General features: G+C 35.7%; 1 protein-coding gene across 8 annotated transcripts in view; it reads right to left on the bottom strand.

The window, feature by feature from the left end:
- The window catches only part of mid2 (midline 2), a 275,772-nt gene that overhangs the window by 46,397 nt on the left and 207,371 nt on the right, over positions 1-22,004 (bottom strand). For 4 of the 8 annotated variants that reach the window (XM_021481165.3, XM_009291075.5, XM_009291073.5 and 1 more), the window contains exons 3-5: positions 17,050-17,115; positions 14,932-15,027; positions 582-689 (exon numbers count right to left, since the gene is read on the bottom strand). In XM_021481165.3, coding sequence (XP_021336840.1) covers positions 582-689; positions 14,932-15,027; positions 17,050-17,115 — 270 coding nt within the window. The remainder of the gene's footprint in view (positions 1-581; positions 690-14,931; positions 15,028-17,049; positions 17,116-22,004) is intronic. The other 4 variants (XM_068213343.2, XM_009291077.5, XM_009291076.5 and 1 more) reach the window with 1 other exon arrangement.

Below are 22,004 nucleotides of genomic sequence, written 5' to 3'. Positions count from 1 at the left end.
CTTATGAATTTAGACCAAATGCAAAACTGCATGAGTGTCATGAGCTGATGTGAATGCTCATAAAGTCATCTTTTTTAGTTATTCCTAATTTGAAAAGGCCCATGAATAGATCACTCAAAAATGAAAACAAGGTCAATGTTTTTCTTTTTAATTGAGAATGTTGGAAACATATGATTATTGATGTCCAGATGTCCATAACATTCATAGTATTTTGAAAAACAAATACTGTGGAACTAAAGTGTTTACAGGTTAACATTCTCAAAATATCTTCTTTTGTGTTCAAGAAAAAAAAAAAAAAAACGATTTAGACAGATCAAGGATGAGTATGTGATAGTTGCATTTTCAGTTTTGGCTGAACTATCCCTTTAATGATGCATTAAGACTTTCTGGATGAAAATGAAAAAAAGCCAAATAGTTTGAACTTCTTCTTTGATATTATACTTGTAACTTTAACTAGTTTACAAACTATAAAGCAAAACCAAAAAGCTTCCTAAATATGACCAAATGCGAGATACGACTTCAAATTACGATTCAGGCTGTTCTAATCTGTCTCGCTGGTGTGAACAGAAAAGAAAACGTACCTTGGACTCTTTGATCTTGACAGCAATGACCTGTTTCCTCTGGCGAATTATCTCCACCAATTCATCACACTCCTCCACCAGCTTGGCTTCATGCATGGCTGTGTTCACCTGCAGATAAAGGCGAAGAATTTCATGAGAAAATACAATGGCACTTAATCAGTCTGCTCAAATAACTGAGCTTCTAACTTTACTACATGCAAAAAAAAAAGCATGTGACAACAGAATGAAAACTGTACTACAATTGCTTTTTCAGATCATGCCTTTAATTACACAAGGTTGCGATATCCATTTAAAGATCCCCGTGTTGCTCTCTTAGGATCCTGCTTTATCACTGTACTTTCAAATCTCTTAACAAAGCTTATTATTCAAGACAGATCCACTTAAGCTGTTAATCATGCACACACACTCACCCGTACGTGTTTAAATAAACAGACAATTAATGCACACCACGGTTTAATGCTGTCAAGGCTTCAATCCAATTAAAGAAAGCACAGAAGCCAAGGACAAGCACAAAACCAACATTTCAATGGATTTTGGCGAAGCAACTTTTGCTGTCAAACAGTATCCACTCGCATGGAAGGAACTTGCTCAATACTGAACAAACCCAAGAGAGGAACAGATGTAGTTTGGCTGGATTGGCTTCAATGCAAGTTCTATAATTGTATACATATCCATCAATATGGTTTTTCATGCACAAAATTCTTAACTAAGCCGGAGCAAATGGAAATCATTGCATTTTTATTTCACAGTGTTCATACTTAGTCGGGGGTCGGCAACCGTACAGCCTAGTCAATTTGACCCACAAATCTTTAATATTAAGGGCAGCATTAATATTAGACATTTGTTTGGAACTATTCAGCTCATGTCAATAAGTCATCAACGCATTATTAATTCCAAACCAGAATTAAAATATCTTTCATTCTTATGAGCAAGACTTGCAACAGGCTTCTTAAACAACCTGATTAACATCCCAAATGCGTGAAGTGAAAATGAAAGTATCTCTTTGTGTATTTTTGGTGAAATATTTAATATGTCCGCATAGTCATCCAAATTAATGCTCTGTTAGTGTTTTATAACAGACGCGCACCTATACAAGAGGATCTGGAGGAGCGGAGCTGTACACTGTTCCCTGTCAGTGATCTCCCAATAACATCCAGCAGCAAACTCAACCACCATCAGATTCTGTATCTTTATGAAAAGTAAATATTTAACCGTAGATATTCAGTCAGTCCTGTTTAAAGCAGAAGCTGGTGTTTTGCAATCTCCCTGTCGACCTGTGGTTCTCTTTAAATCTGTGTTCTCTTTAAATCTCTTAAAAAATAAATATATCAATAAAATAGTTTTCATTTAAAATATGCATAGTTTTAATTTTATATGTAATTAAATATAAATAAAATGTTTTTTTTTTAATATAAAATGCTGATAATAGAAAATACTACAAAGGACAACAAATGTATAATATATATAAACAAAGGTTTAAATGAGCATTTCATACAAACATTTTAGAGAAAATGTCAGACATGCCTTCAAAAGTTTATCGGAGAAGGGAGTGAGCCCCGAAGTGAATAAGATTGAGAACCCCTGCACAATTGCGCACTTTCTTTTTCTTTATTAAAGTTCTTTGCAGCAGGTTTCTTGAAGGTTTTTAAGAATATATGTGGAAAAATTAGGTTCTTAGCAAGGCAAGCTGATCTGTTGGATGTTCATTCTTAAAAATTATAGGCAGGAGCTTTAATTCAACCCCATTTTGATTATGCTACCTCTTTTTGGCTGCTCACAGAATATGAAGGAAAAATTGTAAAAGGCACAAAATAAATTAGGACGAGTAATTTAAAAAATTTCATCCAAGAGCACATTTGCACAAAGAGTTTTTTAAAGAATTAGGTATGTTAACTGCTGGTAATAGAGTTTGTTTTTTTAAACTGGGAATGGTACGTAAAATGTTTAATAATGTGGTTCCAAGTTATTTGGTGAACTAATTTCAAATGGTGAGGCAACAGCACGCATACAGTACTAGGGGTTGGGATTTGAATATTTGTTTATTTAAATTTAGAAGTCTAGTGGGGAAAAATAAGTTTTTATATACAAGTGCAATCATGTGGAACAAATGCATGGTGGATGAGGAGGTTTTATTTTATATGTTACTTGATTGTAAATAGGGTTGCGGCTGGAAGGTCATTAACTGCATAAAACATATGCTGGATGAGTTGACGGTTCATTTCGCTGTGGTGATCCCTGATTGATAGAGGGACTAAGCTGAAAAGAAAAATGATTGAATGAAGGAATGTATTTGTGAATTATTTTGTTCTTGTTTTAAAATGTGGAGGTACTGTTTGGTATTTTGAAGCCATACAGTGTTTTATTTAACAGGAAGGACTGCAATGCCCTGGGCTTTATTGTGTTTTTATCCTCAACAATTTTTATTTCAAAATAATTGGGATACTTGTATTTTTGTACAGCTTGTCTAAAATCTGTCAAATAAAATTCAAATCAATTGAATTAAATTCTTCAGTTTCAGAACTGCAACATAAATGACATTTTCTGTATATAATAATAAACTTTTCCCATACCTTTTTTAAATGCTGTGTGTGCTTTTGTCTGTGAAAGAATAGGCATCAAAACTGCTGAGTCCTATGTTGGGAAACGAGAAACCTAAATGTAATGCTGACACAAAACTTTATAAAGTATTCATTCATTTATATTCAAAATAAAGACAAAACAAGAGTTCACAGGTAAAAGGGAAAGTCCAACTACCAAGTCCAAGTGTGATTAAACACAGCAATCCCATATTTTTTGTTTTAGTAAGAGAAGGGCCACATAAGTCGCTGACCCTTGACTAGTTGTATTTCTTGGCATTTGGTTAATTTGTATATTAATACTGTAAAGTGTATCACCTTTATTAATCATTAGGGGTGTAAAAATTGGCAAGTGAGGGCGAGTAATTAAATTGCTCCAACTATTTAAAAAGCAAATCACTTTAACAATTCCCTGAATGTGTGTTTGCTGGACAATCTTTCACTGACACTGGAGTAGAGCAGAACCAGGAGACACTATTTCACTGCTAGGGAGAAAATGAAAGCACTCTCTCTGTCTCTCACTTTGAACAGCTGGCATGTTGGTAAGGTAACATTTCCTGTGGGTGATACAAAGTGATACTTGTGGGTCCTGACACGAGTGTGTCTGTAAAGCCAATTTTTCTTCACGGCGTCTATTACAGATCAGCTGTGATAGCTGCACAATGCGTGCTTTATTATGCACATTCAGACTGTTACCGCACGTTCTTCAGTGTCCGCATCACCCATCTGTAAACAGGGCTGACAGTTTTAGAGCCAATCACTGCCCTTTCTGTTGAGCGCGTGAACACAATGACCACTCATAGGGATGTAAGAACACGCTCGACAACACTCAAATAGCAAGCAGAATAATATTTACATTAGTTTCTTTACTATAAATGCTCATGTTGTCTTCTGTGATAGTATTTGAGTTTAGTTTGAAACATTCAAAAATAGTGTTTTCTTTGATCAGGTAAAATTAAAAATACAGTTTATATAACCAACTGCTTGAATCAAAGGACAAACATTGCATAATATATAATTTACTGTATAAACAATATTTTAATATAAGAATTATTGTGCTGTGAAGAAAAAAAAAAGTTGGTATAGAAAGTTTCGTCAATGCACAAAGATGCACCAAGATATTGAACCGAATTGATGAAATGATAATTATAACCAAACCGTGAGACCAGTCATGTGTTGTTTCTTTTCTTTTTTTAAACTCCTCCTTCTTATTATTGGTCTTGTGCAGCACTTTGGTACACACTAGTCTTTAAATGTGCTTTATAAATGAATAGACTTGACACAGTTAAGAGTAAAATGGAGTAAAACTGAGGTCTCTTTAGTCCAATTGATCTGTGATTTGTCAACATTTGATATTTTGACATTTAACCCAGGGTTAAGCACAGTGTGTAAAGCCTTGTAACACGCTAACTTCACCTAAAAATGCCCAATATAGTGTACACTTTTATCACCCCAGTCTGTTTATCTACAAATAAAGTCAAGCCTTTTGCACAGAGTAAAGATATTTCTCTGTTTTTGATCATTTGCTGTCATTCCCAAAATTTACAGCGCAAACCTATATTGCTCAACAGCCATAAAGAAAAGATTTTTAAAAAATGGGCCAGTGGACACATATACGTTTAGTCTGAAGCAAACCAACTTCTCTCTATTCAGCGGGCAAGTGCAGTGATGGATATCTCCTTTTGCTGATACTATATGTTCCTTATCACACCTCTTAACACATTGCTCTTCCACCGGGGATTAAAAACATTCCTGTAGCTTTTTTTTTGGTGCCTATAAAAGGCTCTTCTGAGGCTGGCAGGGATGTGATGTGTGACTCTACTTCACTATGGCGTCTGTACCCTACTAGTCCGCCGTAAGTCAGCTAAGAGCCTGAAGGTTAAGTCGCCTGACACCTTGGCAGATTCATGTTGACATCTTTAAAGTATGGCGCTGCACATAGACGCTTTGTCTACGCATTTAGACTGTCCTGGAATGGATTAATGTTTATTGGACACTCAAGAAAGACTTACAGCCCTTAACAATCCTGCATCATTGTGGATTGGGGCACTGGTAGTAAAAACTGAATGGGCAATTTAGTTTGCACTTCTCCACTGTTACTTATTGTGATATTTAACATGTTTTCTTCATTTAAAATGCAATAATGTGGTTAATGCTGCACACAAAATAAAAGAGTTTTGCTGCTTGATCAAACTACTTAAATGAACTGAATTAAAATGAACTGAAACAACACTATTCTAGAGATTTGCTTGTGAAGCTTAATTGTTTTATGTCCAATCTACTTAAAGTAGTTACTGTACGTGAACTTATTGCATTTGTGTTAGAACAACATGAATTAATTATGTGTAACCCTGCTTTTTTACAGTTTTGTTAATAAAAAAAACTGTTATTTTTTGAAGTGGAAAGATGTTTAGCTTTAAAATATTTCCCATGGAGCAAGGGTAGTCAGCACTACATTTACAATGCATACATGTAATAGTAATGTAAATGTACCTTTTAGGTTCCCTAGTTTGCTGCTTGGGAAATATTTTGCAAGTTAATGCAATGCTGTGCACTGTAGGCCTGTGCTTACTGTAGTGTGTACTATAGGCAGACTTGCATTTCCAAAAAATCCAGTGGTTGAAATGCAGAAAAAATAATGAATATACATTTTACGTTAAAATAATTGAATTTACATAAATAACATGAAAGATGGTTAGACAGACAGTTCTACACTGAAGAATAGACATACATTAAAAAGAAAATATGATATTTAGTATGCGGAGACTGAACTTCCTAACATTGTCAACATGAAAAACATTATAAATACATAAAAATGTGATCACAGGAATATGCACAGTATGTCGCACAGGTATATTTGTAGGAATAGCTAAAAACACATTGCATAGGGCAACATTTAAAAAAAAAAAATCATTAAATAAAGATCATGTTCCATGAGCACTTTTTGTAAATTTCATACTGTGTGTATATATATATATATATATATATATATATATATATATATATATATATATATATATATATATATATATTGCTAAGTATTTAATATGAACAACTTTAAAGGTGATTCTCTCAGTATTTAGATTTTTTAAGGAGTCCAGATATTCAAATAATATCTCGGCCAAATATTGTGTTATCCTAAAGAACCATACATCAATAGAACATACTTATTCACCTTTCATGTAAAGTATAATTACACTTTATTTTTAATTTTTAATGACTACTTTGGGGTTGTAGGTCACAAATTAATTTTTCACCTTCCACATATTTATTTATCTTTCATGTATAATTTAATCAAATTTTATTTTTTTAAATTGACACACTTAAAAATTGATTACTGCTGCTTGTTCAAACTACCTCTTTAAAATGAGCTGAAACAACACAATTCTTGTAATTTCTTTGGGCAATGTATTTGTTTTATGTTCAGTCCACTTAAATTTGCAAACCATTAAGTTAACTTAAGCATTTTGTGTTGGGACAACACAAATTAATTGTGTTTGTCCAACTACCTGGTTAGGGGATTAGGGTAATCTTCACTTTAGTTTAAAGATTTAGTAGAGTTTAATGTTATGCTTTGAGTTTTGAGATTACCATCTTGCAAAAGCACCCATGCTTTGGGTGTTGACAGCTTAATTAGCAAAAATGCAGTTTGTTGCTTTGCTCAGTGACCAATAACTCTCCTAAAATTAGTTCTGAGGTCAGTCTCAATCTGTAACTCATGAAATATGCTCTCTGCTTAAAAATGGCTCTTTTAGTTTATTTAGAATAATAGAAATAATACTAAGAGACTTCAAAATGTACGACACATATTAGACAAACATGATATTATCAGACTTTTGAGTTTAAGTTAAATAAAAACATAAATGTATTTCAATTGCATTTAATTGTGTAAATAGTTTTTTTAGTTGGTGCTAAACAAATTTATTGGATTAAAATCCTGTCCAAAATTATATTGAGTTCATCCAAGAAGTTTTTTTTTTTTTTTTTAGCATACTTGATTTGTGGTCCTGGGTCACAAATGCTTTGTACATTATTATTACTTATTTATTACTATTATTATTCTTAGGCGATGCAGTAGGTAATGCTGTCGCCTCACAGCAAGAAGGTCGCTGGTTCGAGCCTTGGATGGCTCAACTGGCGGTTCCATGTGGAGTTTGCATGTTCTTCCTGCGTTTGTGTGGGTTTCCTCCGGGTGCTCCAGTTTCCCCCATAGTTCAAAGACATGTGGTACAGGTGAATTGGGTAAGCTAAATTGTCCGTAGTGTAGTGTGAGTCTGTATGGATGTTTCCCAGAGTTGGGTTGCAACTGGAAGGCCATCCGCTGAGTAAAACATATGATGAATAAGTTGGCAGTTTATTCCGCTGTGGCAACCCCAGATTAATAAAGGGACTAAAAAATGAAAAGATTAATGATTATTATTATTATTATTATTATTATTATTATATACATTTTAAAAGTAAAAAAAAAACTGTTTAGAATATTTCTTTCTTGCCATCTAAATTGAAAGGATTAAACAACAGCTGCAACTAAAATATCTAAAACAATCCAAGAGTAAAACTCCTCATGTTTTGTACTGTTTACACTAGCACAGCTTGTGGAAATCAAAACAAATATTTTGTGCACATTAAACTGCAAAAAACTACCACCCATATCTCAGCAAGTTATTTTCAGATTAAGCCCAGATGATAGCGTGCGCTGCATATAATGACTGCGCCAAGACTGCGTTTATTAATGAGGCTCATCAGTTCCTGACCTTTATTTCTTCATATTACCACATCTTCAATCTGCTAATCCACAGGGCGGCAAAGACACTGGCCACTATATAAAGGTCCTTAATGAGCTCCAGAGGTTCGCTTTTGGGTGCAAAAACAATTTAAGTGCTGTTGAACAGATGCCACAGAGCAGAGGTCTGTATTTGTGGCAGCACTGATTACTGTGTATCTTTCCCATATGCTGACAGATGGGGCAGGTCTGAGAGCTCTAAGTGCAACGGCTGTACAAGACGCTCCTATGGGGCCTGCTCGTCGCCTGAGAGTCCAAGTGGCCCTGTTAAAAATGGATGAGGATGAGGCATATGCATCGCAGCATGGAGGCTCCTACCACACTGCCGCACACATGTCCATTCGGTGGAACAGCAACAAAACAAAGCGGCCCTTTGCACCGCAGGGCTAATAACGCATAGCGGTCCAAAGAGGGCACCTGAAATGCCAAATAAGGGAGTCCAGGCCGAAATGGAAATTCCCAACTGAAAGTGCAAAGATCCCCTGACACCTTCGGTCCCCTGACAGGATAGCTCATAAGTTATTTATACACAGAGACTCTCTTAGGACTTTTCCCTCACTGTTCACTGTCACTTTCATCTAATGGAATCCATAGAAAGGTTTTCCATAGACAGTGTATTTCATATAACACTCACAGACACTGCTGTAAACATCTCTGCAGAACATCTCTGATACTAACACCAACGCTGAAAGCTCTGTTTGATCTGGAAGACGTCATTTGTATAGAGTTTGCATCTGCAGTGCATTGCGTTTATTCACTGTTAATGTTAGACTGATATTCAAGCAGATGTTTCTCAACGAATTGTGTGAATCTGCTTTGAGATGTTCTTCAGATGTTGGCTAATGTGACCCTTAAAATAGAAAGTGATGCGTTCCAGATGATGCACTCTTAGGCCGACATCTTAATGGGTCAAATTCTGCTACAGTTGGGGCCAAAAGTGAGGTCTGGGCAAGAAGAAGTCATACTTTGCCCTTTATTCATATTATTCAAATGCACTGATTGGTCTTTAGCAAAGCAAAATAACTAAAATAATAACCAAACTAATAATAAATATAGCTGCAAGCAGCAATTGTGGGGGCCAAGCAGCCCAGCGGCTACATCATAAAAAAACATGGCAAGAAGCAAGAGAGCAACTGAAAAATTCCAAAACTTTTTGGCAGCATGGTCTGAACCGAATTTGGTTGAAATTGAGCTATCGATCTATGGAGAGTTCAAAACAATAATTTTTTAAACTAATTCAAGATGGTGGAAAGAAAGTCAGTCCATTCGATTCAAAAGTTATACAGATAAACATAAGAGAAAGTTTGAACTAATGATGGCACTAGAGAGTCTGAGTTAGAAAGTTTAAATTTGCTTTGGTTGAAGATCAGATTGTCCTCTACCAGTATACCAAAGTTTGTGCAAATGCCGCAAACGTTCATAGGGCTGCCGCTCCCTGACTCCCACGTTTGGTGCTTGGCCCCTAATACCAATATCAATTAGCATTGCCAGTAATCAGAATCAGCAACATAAATCTAAATCCTGTATCCTTACATTTAAAACAATAGTTTACACAAAAAATGTATTTGTCCTCACAGTTTACTCAGGCTCAAGTGATTCTAAACTTTTAGCAATTTCTTTCTTATTTTGAAGCCAATACAAAACACGCTGAAGAATATGATATTCACTGACATGGTACACAGTAAAAAATGCAGGGTTCCACACAATTCATTCATGTTGTCCCAACACAAATCAATCAAGAAAACTAAGGTTAAGTTTCAACCCAAAACTCTCAAGAATTGAGTTGTTTCCACTTATTTAAAAAATAGTTTGAACAAGAAGCAAAATAATTTTATTGAGTGTACACTAAAAAATGTTGGATTCCACACAATTCCTTCATGTTGTCCATGAACGATTGGAACAAGTTAACCATTTTTACAATTGAAAGTGTATTAAACATAAAATAATTAAGTCCAAAAAAAATCATGAGAATTGCAATGTTTCAACTCAAAAAGTCAATTTTGCATGTAGGAAGATAAAATACTAAAGAAGTCAAGGGCTGTTTTTCCCCACCATCCTTCAGTATTTAAACTTTAGTAAACTTCTAATCAGATTTTTATATTTATTAAATCAGTTATATGAATAACCACAAACAGAAAATATTCAGGACTATAATTTCAGATGTAAAGCAGTTAAAATGCTTATTTTCACTTAAACTTTCATTTTGTCAACAGAGTTGAATTCAATTGTAATGAACCTATTATGCTTTTTAAGCAAATAAGCATCCTGCATCATGCCTACAATTATGAAAAACAAAACTGCATAATTTAATAGGCTTTTTGAAAACTCGAACTATTTTTATGCCAAACATTATTTATATGCAGTAGAAGACTAAAGCTAAACGATGAGGGAAGAGCCGGACCTTTACAATTTATCCTCCAGGACATTTGCAGTGTCCTTAAAATCTGCCTTAATTTCCATTATTACACCTCATTTGATCCTCAATAATTGACTATGCTTTTCAAATAAACATGACACAGGAGACTTGGCCTAAAAGAGACGTTCTTCTGTTCTGATGATTGTCAAGCTGTTTAATAAAGACTTGGGTTTAAATATTAAAAGAGAAAAGCACACAGCACACAGTGAATTATTGTATTTTATGGACTGCTTTAACCACTTTATTAACCTTGAGAGGTTCAGCTCTATATAATCTATGTAACTGTGGATTTACTGCAGAAAGCTGTTTTTAAATGCTTTAAAATGTATGCCCTCTTCCACACTCAGCTGTAGTATGAGCTTCATTTCTGTGTGCTCAAACAGGAATGTGCAGGGTTTTTTATGCTTGAGGTTCAGCTGAGGTTAGAGACGTGCTACGCATGCAGTCCCTTACGGGTTGAACAAGAATGATTCAGCTAATGAAGTAACAATGCCTTGTCACCAGCTTTCTTTTCTCAAACAGCAAGGACAACCATCCTGACAGAGTCATTAAAAAGGATGCTCACATTTGAATTTCCCTTGTGCCTGATGTCTTAGTGCTGATCTTCAGACATATTCGCAGAAAAAAAAAAGAAAAATGCTCTGCTGATGTTCAAGGTGACATCAAGGGCTAAATATATCCCTGGTGTCTTCTTTGTCTTGGCTTTAATAAGCCCTGATTTAAAGCTGAAACGCACTAATTCACTTTCAAAAGGGTAGTTGATAATGTGCAAGAATAAATACACTACATTGCTAACAAATGGTAATATCAAAGTCATTTATATATTTAGATATCACTACTGTATGTACTGTAACTGCAGGTTAACTATGTTCATATATAATGTCAGCCCTATACACAAGTCCTTAACCTTTCTGATTTTGATTGTAATGCAACAGTACATCTTTTGTCAATTTTTGGGGTTCGTAAATCATGCAAACATACAAACAGCTATACACATCATAAACATTAACAAATAAACACTATATATATATATATATATATATGTATATAGACAATAAATGGAGACCACCAACAATAAATTGACCATTGTTTCAGTTTCTATCTTTCCCATATACATGAGGGTTTTGGTTTGGAGAAGCCACAAAGAAGCATACCAACACATCTGTTGCATGCACAGAGTGAAGCATGGGGTGGATCAGTGATGGTTTGGACTGCTATATCATGGCTTACCCAATACTTGTGCTAGATGCATGCACCACTGTTAATAACCACCAAATCATTCTGGAGGACCATGAGCACCCAATGCTTCAAACATTGTATCCTGAAGGTAGTGTCGCTTATCAGGGAGATAATGCACCACACAGCAAGACTGGTGACAGAGTGGTTTGATGAACATGAAAGTGAAGTTGAACATCTCCCATAGTCTGCACAGTCACCTGAAATAAATATTATTGAACCACTTGTTGTGGAGGAGCGAGTCTGGAAATGTTTTTCTTCACCAGCATCACGTAGTGACCTGGTTACCATTCTACAAGAAGAATGGTTCAGAATCTCTCTGGCCACAGTGCATGACTGGTATCTGTCAATCCCAAGACGAACTGATGCTGTATTGGTCACAAAAGGAGGTCCTACACCATAATAATGAATTATTGTGGTTTTAAACCAGGTGTTTTAGCTGTATTGTCTAACTCCTGTAAGTTTTAAGTAACAAATAAATTAATAAACAGTCTTTGACACTGTACTAAGCAAAAAAAAAAGAAAAAAAGAAAAGAAGCTTAAGTGTTAAATTTAATGTAATTACTAAATACTACTCCCTTTATCTTAAATAATATAGTAAAACAGTAAGATTTTTAACTTTTAAGTGTATTTGAATATATGTTGATGTGCTTGTTGATCAAAGCTACATTTCCAGTGTCATTATTTTCGAAGTCTTAAAAGTCATGTTTCCCTTCTGAAATAAGTTTGATATGGTGCTCAGAAATATTTGCTAAAAACAACTAAAAAGAGCTCAATATTTTTGAGTTAAATGCTACGTTTTGTGATCAATTAAAAGGGGACCTATTATGCCTTGTTTTAAAAGATATAAAATATGTCTTTGAGGTCCGTTGAGAGTATATGTGAAGTTTCAGCAAAAAGAAAAAAAAAAGACCAATTTAACTCTGAAACTGTGCCTTTTAGCCTTAGATCCAAAATTGTGACATTTTGGTGACTGAAGCTTTAAATTTTTTAAATAAATGTTGCTTTAAATTTTTCAAAAGAGGGTAGAGCTGTTAACACCTGAGTGTCACCATAGCAGCAGACTCAAAAACTGAAGGAGTGTCAAAAGAAGTGTCTGAGAAGTAGGTAGTTTAAACTACAGTGTTCATTTATGCACCCTAAAACTCCACATTTATAATGCCTCTTAATCACTGACATTATCTTCAGCAGGGATTGCTTTATTTCTCTAAAAATTAACTATAGAATCTGGCCAACAACACTGAGCAAGCACACGTCACTCAAATAACTCATACAATGACGTTTTCATTCTGCCAAGCACACCATTTAAACATTCACAGTGTTCAATGTAAAAAGTATGTGATATAATAACAGCCCTTCAACTGACTGCATGCTAGCACATTCCACAGATTTTTAAAGCTGACACTCTATTAAGACTGACCTCACTGAAACTTCACAGCTGAACTTTCTCTATGTATAGACTATTTGTCTTACTGAGGATTGAAAAAATTCCACGTTCAGCGAATCTTAATCTTATGTAATCATACATCTCGTTTTAATCAGGGGTGCCCAAACTTTTTCTTATGAAGGGCCAAAAACCAAACTTGATTGAGGCTAGTGGGCCAGAGGTAAAGTTGCCACAAGTAATTTCCTAATTTATTTAATAATAAAAAATGACTAGAAAACATTGCTTTATATTAACTAATACAGTATTTTTTTTACATTTAAAATAAACTTTTTTTTCCCCAGAGATGGGTTGCAGCTGGAAGGGTATCTGCTGCGTAAAACATATGCTGGATAAGTTGGCGGTTCATTCCGCTGTGGCAACCCCATATTAATAATGGGACTAAGCTGAAAAGAAAATTAATAAATGAATGAATAAACCTATTACAGTAAAACCAAAACAATCTTATTTCTAACAGAATTACACTAGTTTTTGCCTTGATTTGCTAGCCGATGTCTTCTGCATAGTCCTCTATGTGTGACAGTGTTACCATTTAAAAAAAAAAAGCAGATTCATTTACATTTAATTTAAACATTTAATTTCAGTTTGCTTTGTTTAGCTAAAAATGTTACGTCAGATTAGAAATGATCTCTGTATTTCACCCAAACCCTTTCCATCAGTCTCACTCTCCTCTCAGATGGGATGGTGGGCCAAATCAAAGGTTACAATGGGACAATTTGGGCATCTCTGATATAAGGTCTGCATTTTTGTTATATTAATTGTTATTTTCAGCAGACGACATTTGAAGATTAGGCCAATTATATTCCAGATTTCAGAAAGCCCAAAATATTTACATTTGTTTCCTGCATCTGCATAAGTTAAGCAGCATATACAGTATGTTATGATTAATTCATGAATCAATCATTCAGGATTAATAACTAACAACTTTAAAAAAGAAACAATAAGAAACAAATACATAAAACGTTTTAAACACATTTTTGCATATACAATGCAGATCCGGACCTCTATCAAAATGTATTTAAGAGAAATGTTTATGACTAGGCCTGCTCAAGGTTTTTTCTTTCTCTAATACTGACCATGAGGTCATTTCACCGAATGAATAAATGTAAATTACTAGTCTCTTTTTCCACAAGACAAGCATCTACCTATCTACATTCACTTCAATATGCTCTTAGGTGTTCTTCTAGCCTTTACCTTGGCAGAAATGAAAGAAAATTCACATAATTACAGAACCAAAGTTAACACATGCCACACAAAAGCTGCGCATACAGCTGACTTCTGAACAGTTAATTAAAACTTTCATCGGCACATAAAGCAGAAACGTAATCACATGCCTGCAACATTCATACAGTTAAAGAATCATATTCAGTAACTGCATCGATCACATACTGTATACATCAACTAAACCATTTAACTCAAGTATAAATCATTCATAGATTCCCATATATAATAACATTTAAAAGGAAAGTTCACACAAAACTAAAAAAATTCTGTCAGCGTTTACTCATCCTTCACTTGTTTCAAGCCTTTCTGAGTTTCTTTCTTCTGTTAAACACAGAAACAAGCCATAATCCTGCAACCATTAACTTACATATGATTTGTTGTTCCCACTATGGAATTCAATGGTAAATGGTAAATGGATTTCAGCTTTCTTCCAAATATCCTATTTTGTATTTAAAAAGAATAAAGACACTAAATAAACATCAGTTCATATTCAGTTTTGGGTGAACTGACCCTTTAAATTTTGTAACAGCCACCGCTCAAGAAGCCCTGAAACTCTTACAAAGGTGCAACACAGCACAATCTATTTGTGACTAAAAGTCTGTATGAGATGCTATGATGACGATGGTAACGTGAACGCTATAGATTATTATGATAAATTTGCCTAGACTCACCTCCACCTGTTGACAAATCTGGATGAGTTTGGCCATCTGGTTCTCCAGCTCACTGTTCCTCTTCACCAGATTGGTTAAGTTATTCTCCAAGGTTTGCTGTTGGAATGACAGAGACGTGGCATTTAGACTGAATGAATCACTCTTTTGGTCTGATAAAGACAAGCTTTTTCCTTCCTTTTATCATATTTGTTAGAAAAACACTTTATACAGTCAACAAGTTTATTCATGTATTTATTAATATGTTTGCGCAGCAGGGATGCATTGATTTGATCAAAAGTAGCAATAACAAAATGTTTTGTGCATTGAAATGATTTCTGAAGGATCATGTGACACCGAAGACTAGGCTCCTAAATAAGAGCTACTAAAATGTAAATGTACATCACAACAATAATTCATATTTTATTCATATTATTAATTATATTATAATAATAATAATTATATTATTAATTATATATATTTAAAAATAGAAAACAGCATTTTTTTTCACAAATTGCTCAGTTTTGATTATATAAATGCAGCCTTCGTAAGCACATACCTCAGGCGTCTAAACAATATACAACCTACTCACAATACATATATTTTATGCTATAATAAGATGCTAAAGAGAACAGCCTGGATGTTTGAAACAACAAGAAGTAAATTTTCATATTTGAGCAAACCAGCAATTTAACATAAGCTTAAATCCACCCTCTCTTCGGTGCTTGAAAACAAGCTTCTCGAAACTGAAAACTGTATCACATAACATATCTGCTTTCAAAGGATTAAAGCTGCTTTTTTTAAAGACAGCTTTCCCACAGCTCCCTATCTGTCTTTTTCCTGAACGGAGGAAAAACACATAGCGGATGATAATGTTAGCGTAGGTGCGCATGGATAAATGATACAGAGTCCACAGAGATCCCACAAAGACGGATTAGATTCAAAACAAGCAACTAACAGCAAATTAGTTCCACATCATAAGCGCTAATCGTCACTAACGAGAAACTGTGTGCTCTGGGCTGGGACTTTCACACTGGGGGGAGGACGGTGTCCTAATTCATGAGCACTATTGTACACTTTGCAGAAACAGGTTTGTAGCAATTAAAGTTTAATAAGAGGTTTGAGGTCAGAGCTACTTGCGTTTGTTTAGCTCATGAAAAAGGAATGATGAGGTACTGGCATGTCCAATATCGTACAGTAATGGATTTTTTACAGCACATAAACAGGATTTATGAGAGTGTTGGATTGCACTGGTGCTGATGTCATAACGCACTCTTAAAAATAAAGGTCCTTTAAAGGTAAAGGTGGTTCCATGATGAATCTTTCCACATAATTTATTTTTATACAAAGAAAATTTGGTAATTTCAGAACTGATGGTAACACTTTAGTTGATTTTAGTGGCTTATTGCCTGCCTTTTATTAAGATAGTGACTGTTTATTAATACTTAATGTAAAAAGTACACATTCTACCTGATCTTATTCTAGATTTTAAATCTTACCTGATATATAAGCCCAATTATTACATTAATAACCATTATTAAGCAGCCAATTAGGAGTTTTTTGAGCTAAAAGTCATAGTTCATAGTTTATCAAGACTGAGAATTGTACCTTAAAATAAAGTGTGACCTAACTGACTTCACTACATATGGAACCTTTATTTTTAAGAACATTTTAAGAGGTGGAAAACCATGTAATTAGTAAAAAGAGCAGCACATGCTTCTCTACAACACAAGTTGGAAAGATAAAGAGGGAAATCGTAGCGACAACTCAAAGAGAGCCGCTCGCCATGCTACACGAGCAGCTGTATGAAGTGATGACCCCAACAGTGGAAGAAAGGAAGAGAAAGACATGAACAAGACGCTGAGATGAACAGCTGATATTAATGACATGAGAGGAACAAAAAAGAAACCCGAGCGGACTGAAAGGCAGGAGCGATGGGAACAACAAGATCGACAACATTGGCATACAAAAGCAAAAACGGAGCCTTTATGCTTCTCTTGTTTTGTGTTGTTTGTCTGTTCATGCATATGTGATGCAGCCTGACCCTGTCCACCTGCACGTCCCGCACCCCCCGTCAATGGCCTGAAATGCTGTCTTGCACACATCCAGTACATAAATTGTAAAAGGCAGCCGGTGACTCACCGCGGCGCTTGTCTTTGATGCCTCCATAACCGCTTCAGAAACTCTGGCAGGGCTCACTTGAAAAGCCTATGAACACACACACATACACACAGAGCCTTACTGGACTGGCCCGCTGATGGACGGTGGTATTATAGCCCCTGCTCTGTTCAACGGCTGGATTTTGTGCTTTATCTCTCTTCCTCGGCTGGGTAAATGGGTTGGAAGCACCTCGGAGCAGGTGAGGGTGTCTGTGTCAGACTGCCTATTCTCTGCGTGCCGATAGCTTGCTTTACTCTGGGGCTTGTTGCGTCAGACAGTCGCAGAGGTGCTTGTTTGGTGTGTCAGCATTTTAATATTCAAACTCACCCGGCAAGGACAGATGGGGGTCATTAATTAAAGACTGAACAGTCGAAGATGATTTATACATCAAAACCGAGTATCACCTCCCGGGAGACAGAAGACAAGCTGCCGGGGGTGAACGAGCTTGGAGACCAATTGGAGAGAGGGAAAAAAAGAGAGAGACAGAGAGAGAGAAAGTTACAGTGACAGTGATAGTGAAAGGAGGAAAGGAAAGAAATGAAAGTGAGAGGTAATTAAATTAAAAAAACAAAAAATAGTAATAAATAAAATTAAAAAAAATATATATATATGTATATGTAACAGTTCTGTCTGGTTCTCGAATCAAATTGGCTGATAGCCATGCGATATTCTGCAATAACAGCAGTCGTACAGCCTTTTCTCCCTTCTGTATTACTTCGCCCACATAGAGTGAAAGCAGATGAATAAACTCATTAGTTTAACAAATATTGCAACTTTTGGATAACATAGTATATATTTTGAGGCTTTTTCAAGTGAGAATGTAGTTGTTTAGATTACATCTATGCAGTTTATTAATAAGAATAGTGACTATTTTGAATATTAATTATTTAGGAGATACAGTGTGTTGACATCCATCTGCCCGTCCTACTGAGCAGACAAACACGGTTAACGTTCCTCCACAAGATGGCAACAGAGACTGCACAATAAGCCCTTAGAGGAGAAAAACTCAGTGTTTATCAACTGATGTACTTATACCATAGTCTGGTAGTGTTTCTGGTAGTGTTTGCTTTGCTCTGGCTTTTTTGGGGTTAATTATTGTGATCTCCCCATTGCAACAGAGAAATACAAGGAAATCTCTGTAGACTGATGGCATTTCATGCTGTTCAGCCTTATAATCTTAAATTGTCAGCAAAATCACCTGTTTTGTTATCTCTTTAGAAATTACGCTAGACAATCATACAAATACAAGCTCTAAAGTGATGTTTGCGAAGTAGCAGTGGTTTCTGCTGTTCTGACCTCAGCTGCAGATGTGAATGAATGGCGGAAGAAAATAGTTCTCAAAAAGGATTTTTGAGACTTTCCATGTTTGATTTTATTTTTTTTTTACACACAAATATGCCATTGAACTGTTGTGTAAATGCAATATCACACTCTTAGCAGTGCAATATGGCTGTACATCATAACTGGTTGGACACTAATTTCCAGCCTTATCGCACTGCTACGAGTGTGATAGTGCTCAAATATATACATATATATGAAAGTGAGGAAGGGAGAGAAGGAGAACCAAGCTGGAAGGACAAAGAGAATATAAATAACATGAATAATAAATAAAGAAATAAATGAAAGGAACAGGAAGAAAAATAATAAAAGAAGGATTTAAAGGAAAAGGTTATAAACTAGTAAGAAACACAGACAGAAAGAAAGAAAGAAAGAAAGAAAGAAGAAAGGAAGGAAGGAAGGCAGAAAAAGCATGTAAAGAACCTGATATAAACATGAACTATAGACCCTTTTTACAAGCCTGTTATGACACATTTAACGGTCATCAGCATCTTAGATCCTTGACTGTTTTTAATATTTAGATTTTTAAATGAATGTATGACCATTTATATGTATTTCTGTATGTAGTATATCATCTTTGCTTCAAATTACACAACACAAATTACCGCTTGTGCGAGCGTCTATAGGACAGGACAGGAAATTTGATGCTATTCCCCCCTCTGGCTGCCTTCATCAGTCTCACAAAATTTCTTTCCTTTTTCTGAAAGTATTTACAACACCATCATGGAGTTTTCTTTTATTATTGAAGCAAATAAGATTGTAAAAAAATATATTTTTTGTTGTATTCTCCCATTCACAGCGCTCTAAGTTTTCCCAACTATGATGACTTCCGCAACTGAGAAACCCGGAAATGTGAAAAGGGACTATAATAAAATAAAGGAATCAAAGAAAGAAACAGGAAAGGCAAAAGAAAAGAACAAAAACGATACAAATTTGGAAGGACTCAAATAGAACGAACTGGAAGGATGAAAGGAAGGAATGAAAGAAAACCAAGGAAGAAGGTAAGGAAGTATAAGCAAATTTGGGTAAGAAAAGATAGGAAATAGGGAAAAACTAAGATAGAAAGGATAAAGAGGAAAGGGAGCAGGAAATGAAAAAAAGAGAGAAAAAGAGAGTGCGTGAAGTGGCACTGCAGTGGCCCCAGGACAGCAGGACCAGTGCGGATTGGGCTGAACAAGTCTGAAGTAACTCATTAAAGCAGACACTAGACTTCAAAGACACGGACACAGAAAGAGAGAGAGAGAGAGAGAGAGAGAGAGAGAGCGAGAGAGAGAGAGAGAGAGAGAGAGAGAGAGAGAGAGAGAGAAAGAGAGAGAGAGAGAGAGAGGGAGAGAGAACGACACAGTAACATGTAATCTAATATGTAAGAAACGCAGTGCTGCAGCACACAACTGACACTGTGGCATGCATGACTGACATAAAGCAATGAGTGAGTGAGAGTGAGTGACAAGGAAATGCCTTTCTAGGCTACATTTTAGGGCAATTACAACCACTTATCCTGTAGAATTGTTGATCAGCCCTGAATCAGCTCTGCCGCGAAGAAACTTTGAACCCAACGAAACAAAGCCAAAACAGCCAGAAATCTCAAGTCCACACGATTCTCAAGGGCCTGTTATCAGATCAGAGATTATCCCAGATACAGAGGCAAGTGGAGATGTACAAGATATTTGCTGAGTTGCCGTTTGATGCTCACACAGTAGGCGTTACGCGCTTTAACACCCGTGTACTGCGTCCATTAAGTTCTGGGTCAGAGTGACAAACAACAACAAATCCCCAAACAGAATTAGATCCTGAGGCGAGAAAAACAGACTTCAAAGTGGGTGTGTTTAATTATTCTGCGATCTTCTCTCGTGTGTGCTTTTTTTTGGAGGGAACACAATGCGGAAACACAGCAACGGGCGGTTGAGTGCGTGCATGTGTCAGCAACCAGTGCCTGCTGGGAAATGTCGCTCGCACAGGATAATATTCCGAACCAGCACTCTCTAGAGACTCGCAAACTCAGTCTAATGAGAAGCCACTGCTGTTTCTTACCAGCCTCCGCTCTTCTAATTAATTAGACAGAGTCATTTAATTCTGTCTACATTACCCTTGTTTGAGGCTTGTCTGGGGAGCGCCATTAAGCTTTTAACGCAGTGGAATACGCCCCCTTCTCTCCATCAAAAAACGAAAAATCAATCCTGTAAGGCCGCGCTTAAAGCACTGACCCTGTCAAATGTCTAGCATGCCTAAATCCAAATGAAAATATAGTCAAGTTTTGTCAAAGCTCAGTTGTTTTTTTTTCTCTTCCATGAGAACATCTCTACTTTGTCCTCATATTCTCTAATAAGGTAGAGTCTGCATCGACGTTTTCCACTGGGAAGCGTTCAGCAGCCTGAAGACCACAGACGTCTCTCTTCACCGACTAACTGGCTTGAAGGTTAAAGGGACGAGTGTCAGAGGAATTACTCGCTCTCATGGGGAAGACGCATCCCTTGAGGGAAAATGTTCTTCATGCAAAGCAACTTAAGGGGAATGTGCTTGAGTTAATTACACCCACCGAGGACATTAAAAGGAAAGGAATTGCTCAGTTAGACAATAATTAATTTTAATCAAAAAGCATAGTTTCTTTGAGCGACACAGAGGCGCCTACGCTTGTCAGAGTCTAAGGGAAACAGGGACAATTCGGCTTCTGCTAGCATACAGAAATGAGGTTAGTTAATCATATTTAATTAGATGAAATCAAAATGAGGTTGTGTGGATTAAATAATATCCAGTATTTTGTTTGAAAGGCACATAAAGAGTTAGGCAATGAGTGCAAGTTTCTTGCATGTTTACTCTGTTTGTGTAGCTACTATTAAAACAAAAAAATTCAGCTAGAAAATATCAAAGTAGCGTAAAAAATTATATAAATTATATAATTTATATGAATTTATGTATTATATAAATTTTGGAAAAACAAATTAATAGTTTTTGTATATATGTATATATTGTATATCTTTTGTAAATGTGTACTGAAATGTGTTTCCATTATTGAAGAAGAAATCCAAAAAAGCTAATTTTGACTTTTTAGGTCACAGACAGTTAAGACTTACTCAGAGTTCAGACCTTTCTTTTCGGATTTGTTTGAAAGTTTTTTACAATGCAATTACAAGAAACCAAGTTCTGAGAAATAAAATCATGCAAACTTATAATTGTGCAAACTAAGGTGCAAACTTATAATTGTGAAAATGCTATTAAACACTACAGATTATGTTGTGGTGAAAATGACACTGTGTTGTAAAATATGAAGAACATTACTACAATAAACAAAATTATAATATAATACTAGAATAATAATGTATGATGCATGCATTGCTGGTGCGACAATTGACTTCAGGCCCAATCATAAATGGTACACTTATCACCTGATTGCCCTTTGGGTCCATGCTTTGTGACATAATACTACTTTTTCTGTTGAGCTGAATTATGGCTGAGGGTCGCCTCATTGACTTGGCACTCAGCGGCCGCAAAAGCAGGTGTTCTTGAGCACACTTCCAAAAGGTAGAATAGTAAATGGGACACTATGCCTACACTCTCATAGAGTTAATGGACCTGCAAGAATATTGCAGGCTGGAAGAGTA

This window comes from Danio rerio, chromosome 14 (assembly GCF_049306965.1).
Source record: "Danio rerio strain Tuebingen ecotype United States chromosome 14, GRCz12tu, whole genome shotgun sequence".
Classification (NCBI taxonomy): Eukaryota; Metazoa; Chordata; class Actinopteri; order Cypriniformes; family Danionidae; genus Danio; species Danio rerio.
The sequence above is the reverse complement of the archived record's forward strand: the minus strand, read 5'-3'. Positions and strand labels throughout refer to the sequence as shown.